This window comes from Equus quagga, chromosome 16 (genome assembly GCF_021613505.1).
Source record: "Equus quagga isolate Etosha38 chromosome 16, UCLA_HA_Equagga_1.0, whole genome shotgun sequence".
Classification (NCBI taxonomy): domain Eukaryota; kingdom Metazoa; phylum Chordata; class Mammalia; order Perissodactyla; family Equidae; genus Equus; species Equus quagga.
The window spans coordinates 77,097,141-77,105,105 of NC_060282.1; the positions used below are offsets into that span (position 1 = coordinate 77,097,141).

At 37.8% G+C, this 7,965-nt stretch overlaps 1 protein-coding gene across 1 annotated transcript; it reads right to left on the reverse strand.

The window, feature by feature from the left end:
* Nucleotides 1-3,281: 3,281 nt before the first annotated feature.
* FABP4 (fatty acid binding protein 4) lies at nt 3,282-7,522 on the reverse strand. The gene is made up of 4 exons (XM_046642677.1): nt 7,368-7,522; nt 4,645-4,817; nt 3,964-4,065; nt 3,282-3,502 (listed from the first exon to the last, which is right to left on the reverse strand). Exons 1-4 carry the CDS (start codon nt 7,438-7,440, stop codon nt 3,452-3,454), a joined length of 399 nt encoding a protein of 132 aa, XP_046498633.1. The 5' UTR covers nt 7,441-7,522; the 3' UTR covers nt 3,282-3,451.
* Nucleotides 7,523-7,965: the final 443 nt, after the last annotated feature.

The window sequence follows — 7,965 nt, forward strand, 5'->3', positions numbered from 1 at the left end:
CAATGACTTAGGTGAAAATCACTATTCTAAACTGAGACATCTACGCAAAATTGATGCATTATTTTCAAGTAAAAAATGAAGAAAGTAAAGGTTTGGACTTTGAAAGAAGAATTTCTAAACCAGAAATTGTAGATCAATGATAGTAGTAGTGGGAATTGGAGAAAAGAAGAGATATGCTGGCTCATTATTTTATCTGATTCTCAGTTTCCAAAGAGGGAGTGAGTGGCTCTCTGAACTATTCATATCTGCTTCAAGATCTGGATAGACTCTATGCCCACATCTCTGCCTTTCTGAGATGTAGCCACTTGATCCTGCCTCTCTTCCTTTAAGAGTAGAATCTTTATACTTCTGTATGTTGTGTTGGTAGAAGCAATGTCAAACAAGGGCAAATTATGTGAGCTTCAAAGTGGTCCCAGGCAGGATAAATTGGAGAACTGATATTTGAAGGTACTCTTATATCTACAGCCTTAGTTTTATGGTGAAAATATAGAAACAAGAAATTGATTTATTTAGCAAATTTGCATTGGACTGGATCTTCTTCTTACTCTATGCTTCCACACCAGATGAAAAATAAGAATTAAACTTGAATAGTACATTTTCAAAAATAACTAAATTCACAAGTATACCTACATAGGAATGGTACCTAAAGCAACTTGTAAAGGATTAGTACAGAGGCACCATTAAGGTATGCGTAAAGTCAGAAAGAAGGGAGGGGAGAGTTCTAGACAGAGAGGAGCAGAATATGACCCCAAAAACCCACCTAAAAACAAAAACCAGAAGCAAGAAAGAGTATGAAAATTGTTTGGTATGGTTGAAGCAAGAAGTGGGAAGAAAACAAGAGCAATAATAAAACCAAAGAGTTGAGTAAGAAAAAGCAAGCATAAGACGGATGTACATGCCATGCTAAGGAGACCGGAGTTTCTCTGGATGCAACGCGAGCCACTTAAAGGTTTTAATCAGTGAGTGTCCGGGTCAGATTTTCATTGTGTAAGTATCATTCGTGAAGTCTACAGGGCTTGAAAAAGAGAGGAAAGGATAGAAACTGAAAGAGGGATGTTTATTAGGACAACCCTGAAGTAATTAAAGAAAAAATTATGGTGATATTGGTAATGGTAATGAGAAAACTAAATATTAAAGAAGTTTTCTGTTAGTAGTTAGGTTAACGGATACGGGTTTTTAAATTTTTTTAAAGATTTTATCTTTTCCTTTTTCTCCCAAAGCCCCCCAGTACATAGTTGTGCATTTTTAATTGTGGGTCCCTCCAGCTGTGGCATGCAGGATGCTGCCTCAGCATGGCCCGACGAGGGGTGCCATGTCCACACCCAGGATTGGAACTGGCGATATCCTGGGCCACCGAAGCGGAACTCACAAACTTAACCACTTGGCCACAGGGCTAGCCCCTGTTTTTTTGATATAAAATAGATGTTGTGGAGTGAGGAAGAGGGCATATTCAAGGATGAATTTAAGATTTGTGGAATGGGCAAATGGACCAAACATCCTGCCATTCACTGAGATGTGGAAAATAGGATGCGGAGCAAGATTCAGGGAGTGGGTGGAAGGGGCAGTAATGAGAAGTCTAGTGTAGAACCCGTTGAGTTGAGGTGTCTAAGACAACCACTTGGACATTTTCAACTCTTTTCTTCTTTCTAACTCCCTTCTCCTTGGATAATCTCATCACCGTTTATTAATTAAGTTACCACTTGGATTCTGATGGTTCCTAGATCTATATCCCAGCCAGGACTGCTCTCTGGAATTTCAGATTCCTGCGTCTATTCCTTACTTAGTTTTACAGACTTAAACTCTGATCCCAGTTTTCTCCTCTGTACACGGGAATACTAAACCCTCCTCACAAGATTATTTTCATGATAAATGAAGTAAGACCTGCAAAGTGCCTGGCTCCATAGTGAGTGCTTAATAAATATTGGTTTACCAAGAATTGTCCTAATCAATTCTCTTTTTTTTTTTTGATTGACTTTTATTCTTTTCCCTTTTTTGTCCAGGGTGGGGGGGGGGGGTGGGGGGGTAGAGATTAGCCCCTGAGCTAACATCTGCCTCCAATCCTCCTCTTTTTGCCAAGGAAGATTGGCCCTGAGCTAACATCCGTGCCCATCTCCCTCTACTTTATACGTGGCTTGACTGCCACAGCATGGCTTGACAAGCAGTGTGTAGGTCCACACCCAGGATCCGAACCAGTGAACCCCAGGCTGCCAAAGCGGAACGCACGAACTCAACTGCTACACCACTGGGCCAATCCCTAATCAATTCTTACAAGTCTTCTCCTTTTGAGTTGTCCAATCCTCCAGAGAGCCCAAGGTGAGAGTCTGATTTTCTATTTTTGCAAGGAAAATAAATTTTTATGATCAGAAGCTTAGTCCACCTCTTCCAGCCTTTCCATATCTTGGTATCATACGTAGGGTAGGTATTCAGGAAATAATAGAATTATTTTTAAAAGAAGCATCACAAACAGAATTATAGCAACTGCAGCACACACTTTAGCAGATTTTGGCTGACTATAAAATGTAAGTATGTGGTTGGGAAATTTCAACCTATGAACTCCGATGACCTGTAGAGGTGCTTCAAAGATTCCACAAACGGCAGAAGAAGCAAGTTTCTCTCTCACACACACACAAACACACGCACACCTGCCTGGGAACTCTCATGACCACCTGTGTCTGTTTTATATATTGGGATTCCATGGAGATTTTATTTGAATAAAAAGTTGCACTGGTGAGAAAAAGGAAAACTTGTACACCACTAAAAGAACATTTGCATCATTACTCATTACAAAGCTGTCACCTCTTTTCTGGAATAAATATTATGGGATTATTTGCATTTAATTTTTGAGAGATTCCAGAGGTAACTTGGTTTGCCAATATTTTTTCAGATTACAAATCGTAGCCTGGAAATCTTTGTCTACAACCTACATTGCTACTCTGCTTCTGTAGGTCATTGCCCTAAGACAGGCAGGTGTGAAATGGCAGCACTCGGGCCAGCTGCCTATGGACAATTTCCCTACATCTGAGACTATGTTAGGTCTCTGAGAGAGTTTCTTGACTACAGATATGCTAAAGAAGAACGTCATATTCAGTAATAGCGCATACTTATTGTCTCCTGCCTAAGACAATGGAAATTTCATGAATATTAATTTTTTACCTTAGAGTATTATGAAAAATCATATCACTTATACCAGAAGCAAAGTGATAATACAATTTTCTATTTCCTTCACTGAGTTATGAGTAAGAAATTATCCAGCAGAATGAATAAATCATTACATCACCTTCTAAAACTAAGAAGTTTTATTTAACAACACAACCAGGCTGAATAAAATCAGTTTGGGGGAAATCAGTTGCTTACTAATTAGTGGAAAATTACAATTTATGTTTGGACAATATATCCAACAGAATTTCGTAGAATTCGATGCAAACTTCAGTCCAGCTCAATGTCCCTTGGCTTATGCTCTCTCATAAGTTCTGATAGCAGTAACGTCTTTTATGATACATTCCTAGACACACAAAAAAATTCTTGGTCAATCATGAGATGAAACTGTGGGTTTATTTACCGTTTCCTTCAATGTTGGGAAGGAAACAGTACTCATTTGAAAAGTATTTGCTTCTGTAGGCATCTGGTATTGTAATAACTTAGGGAGATATAAAGACCAAGAAGACACAAGTTGTCCCCTCAAGGAACCTTATAATCTATATGGAGAGTAAGAAATATAAGCAGAAATGCGTAATACAATATGGCGCATGCTGAGAGGGGTCAGGGAGTACTTCCTGGGGGCCATAATGCCTGGGCCAAGCTTAAAAGCGTGAAGGGCAATTGCCAAGGAGAAACTATAATCCCGGTAGAATCACCTTCTTTTTCTACATAAGCAAGAGCGATGATCTGTTTCTTCAGGTTGAATAATGAATAGAAGATGACCCAGCAGTAGACTCCACAATTAAGTAGCCAAAAGATACTCACCAGCACCAGTTTATCATCCACTCGTTTTCTGTTTATGGTGGTTGATTTTCCATCCCACTTCTGCACGTGTACGAGGATACCCCCTTCTAAGGTTATGGTGCTCTGTGAGCATAATAAAAAATGACTACAATTGGTAGATGGTGGAGGAAAATAAAATAAAAAATACAGCACCTTTGTTTGAGGGACTATTTTAAGGTCATTAGTAATGCTAAATTATGAGAATATATTGCAACAAGAAAAAAATGAGTGTCAAAACAACAGCATACAAAATTATCTATAGCTGATGATCAGAATATCATACAAACATGCATTTGAAAAAGTACCATGAAGGAATAGAAATAACAAATTTACATTGAGATGGTAGTATTAGAGATGACTTTTTTCCTTTGCTTCTGCCATCCTTTTACAAACATTCTCTAATATTGTTATGTTACTTTAATTCATTTCAAATACTCTATATGGCTTGACAAATAAGTTATGTTAATGGCTTTTTAAAATAATGACAACTTCATGGGAAAAAATTCACCAGCTGATGATCGAAGGCAACGTGGTTTAGGTACAGGAGGTAAGGTATCATCGACTCATGATGGAACAGTTTCCATCCTTCTACAAAATGGCTTCTCATAGGCAGTGGTCCTTTAGAAAACAGGGGTTACTCTGCTCCAATTCCTTATTCCTCACCTTAACTTTCCTGTCATCTGCAGTAACTTCATCAAATTCCTGGCCCAATTTGAAGGAAATCTCAGTATTTTTAAAGGTACTTTCTGTTTTAATGGTGATCACGTCCCCATTCACACTGATGATCATATTGGGTTTGGCCATGCCAGCCACTTTCCTGGTGGCAAAGCCCACTCCTACAGTTGGGAAAAGAAAAAATGTAAGTTTACAATTTTCTCTCACATCTTTATAGGTCAGAGTGGTAGTGTGTATTTAGGTACGTGTGTGCGTGTGTGTGTGTGTGTGAAGTGAGTGCACGTGTGCATAAAAGGAAAAAGACACTGGTGAGTTTCTTAAAGCCTCATTTAAACAGCTCCTGCAGAGTGAAGTCAGCTAATACTTAAAGAAACACATGGGGCACAATTAGAGGCGGGTCTGTTCTTTAAATTTCCCCTTCTGGGTCCCCGATACAAACCCTTAGGAGACCCACTGCTAATTTTCAATAAGAATATGTACAAAGATTAAGTCTTCTGGAAGGTATATATTTTTAAAACGTCACTGCATGCTCAAATTGACTGATCACCTCAGCCATTAGGGCAGCCACTATTGTTTTACTCAATTCATGAAACGCTTGGGCACCTCGACCCTCCCTTCCTACGTGACAAAAATGATCTAATACACAGTCAAAGACAGAACTCTCTGGGGGCCAACATAGAGTTACTCAGTTAAAAAATAATCTGTTTGGGTGTCCAAAAATCACACTTCATGGCATTTGCTGCCAAGTCTAGTTTTCTTGGCTTTTCCAAATTACTCCGCCATGACATGAAGATTTTGATTAATTTCTCCAAAAGGCAAAATGTTTCCTACCTTCATACCATTTTAGAATGGTGATGTTGTTCTCAATAAATTATAGGAAATGTTAAAGAAGGTCTAGACGTCAATTGTGAAAACGTCAAAATTTAAGAAATCACTATTTTAGTAAGTTTGGAAATCAACACTTTGAATTCCAATCACTTTACGTTGCAGATTCCTTTTTTTAAAAAAAAAAAAAGAGGAATACATTTTTTCTCATGAAAGGTATAGGATGAACAACTTACAATCTAACGTAAATGGTGGTAACTTGCTGTCATCGCATATGTTATACAGACTTTACGATGGTCATAGATGTATTGCATTTTTTACAACATGTACATAAATCTAATCTATTTCTTTGATTAAAGGCTGCTTATAGATACCAAAGGTTAGAAATAGGGGGATCAGGGAGGGAAATATTATACAAAACAAGTGATGCCGAGGCTCTGATATAGCTCCCTATCTGAAAAGTGGTCACAGGTGGGAAGATAATATGTTGCTTCAAGTTCTGCCTCTGTTACAAAATATGACTTCAAATACATGGAGTGAGTCAGAATAGTGAATGGATGCAATATCAAGTGTGATTCCAGAATTGCCAACCTTGGGAAAAATCATATTCTCCACTTGCTTGATTCTGTTTCTATTTGTCTGATGGAGGCAATGCCTGCTTACTGAGCATCAATTAGAACAGCTAATTTCAGGAAGTATCTTCCTGTCTTTCACTATCATCACTTTATAATTTTAAAACACAGTAGTAAAAGAATTTAAATAAAAATATTAAAAGTGTAAAATGTTTCTAGAAATCAATAGCTAAATAGCCTCAAATCCTGACATTTCTACATCAGCACATATTAATTAGTTTATGCATCACAACTAGCTGAGGTTCTAGAAAGTGAGGCCTCACTCATGCTAAAGTCCCTGATTTCCCTCTTGTCTATAAACAAGGCAAATAGTAGTTACAGATAAGCAAAAAGTATACTGTGTAATTTAGAGGAAGATTAAGTCTTGAGATTTAGAAATTAAATCCTAACCCACCCATAAAAATATTGTGAAAAATTCTTTCCCCATTCACTGCCCCTGGATACAACTTGATCGTGCAAAGGGGCATAGGAAACGGGGCTTCCCAGGAGGAAGCTGCCTGAGTGAGAAGCTGCTTCTCTAGTCCCTTGCCTCTCCTCTGTAATTATCCGGAGAACATTCGTACAACACACTGACAGTATCAGCAGAATCTAAAAACCAGAAATCTATTATCAAAGAGGAGGTGTGTTACGTATGTAACTTTCTCCTTTTTAATGACTCGATAATTCTATGACATTCCATGTAGTCAAAGAAATATTTAAGCTCCTTAAGAACATATTTTCTGAAATTAAGATTTTTGTCTCCCATAAAACAAACAGTTTTAGTGGATTGACGTCAAGACAATAAAATAATTGGTTAACATACGTTTACTGGTAAACAGTTACATTAGGAATGAGAAATATAGTGTTTTCAGTTTCAAGTGGAAACGATTACACGCTGGGAAATATATATGGTTTTATTTCCAAGTTATTGCTTGTTTTATTTGCAAGAGGGAATGAAAGAAAAACAGGCAAAGAGCCAAGTAAACCACAGATACTCAAGTTTTGCAATCAAATAAAATCTTGTCATTTCTGTAGACCATAAAAATTCCATTTAGCCCCTTTTTCATATCGGTTCACCTTTAGGAAGCATTAACTGTAACATTGCTCTAGAATCTTTCTGCAAACAAATGATTCTCACTTGCTACTTTTATAGCCTCTATATAGAAGGCAGCATGTCATACCTGGACAATGTTCCTAGAGCGAAAAACAACCATAAAGCCCTTTTCCCTGGAGAAAAAGTTATAGATCCAGTCATCCCACAACGCATATCCTTACCCACTTCTTTCATGTACTCATCAAAGTTTTCACTGGCGACAAGTTTCCAGGTGCCTACAAATGCATCACACATTTTGTGAGGTTTCTGGGATTTTTCTTCCAGGTGAGAAAGAAGCTGAAGCTTTCAGGAAGGTGCTCTGACCCTCTGGTGTCCACATAACTGCCTTTTAAAGATGCCCAGAACATGTGATCTTAGAAATAACCAATTGGGAGGGATTGCACATCGTTTCCTTCATTACCAGCCTCTGTATTTTTTCCTCTGAGTCATGTTTTTAATAGAAATGTCTCAACTTTGGTACTCCCTGGCAAATGGTCATTGGACTTTGAGTACAAATTGTTTTTAACCATTAAAATATTTTAAACATTCCTGTTTTGACAATTTAATGCTCAGGGCATTGAATTTCCCCCTATTATTTTCGTACATTATTTATATCTCAGTGTAGAGTAGGGTAATTATCTTGGGATGAACCTTGACCCGTTTTTCTGGAGTTTCCATTAAAATTACAATTATGTGGTTCTTTTGAATTGAAAAACATAAAAATTGCCTTGGAGATTCTTAAGTAATTGCAAAGGCTCTTTGGGACAGCACTGTCTCAGG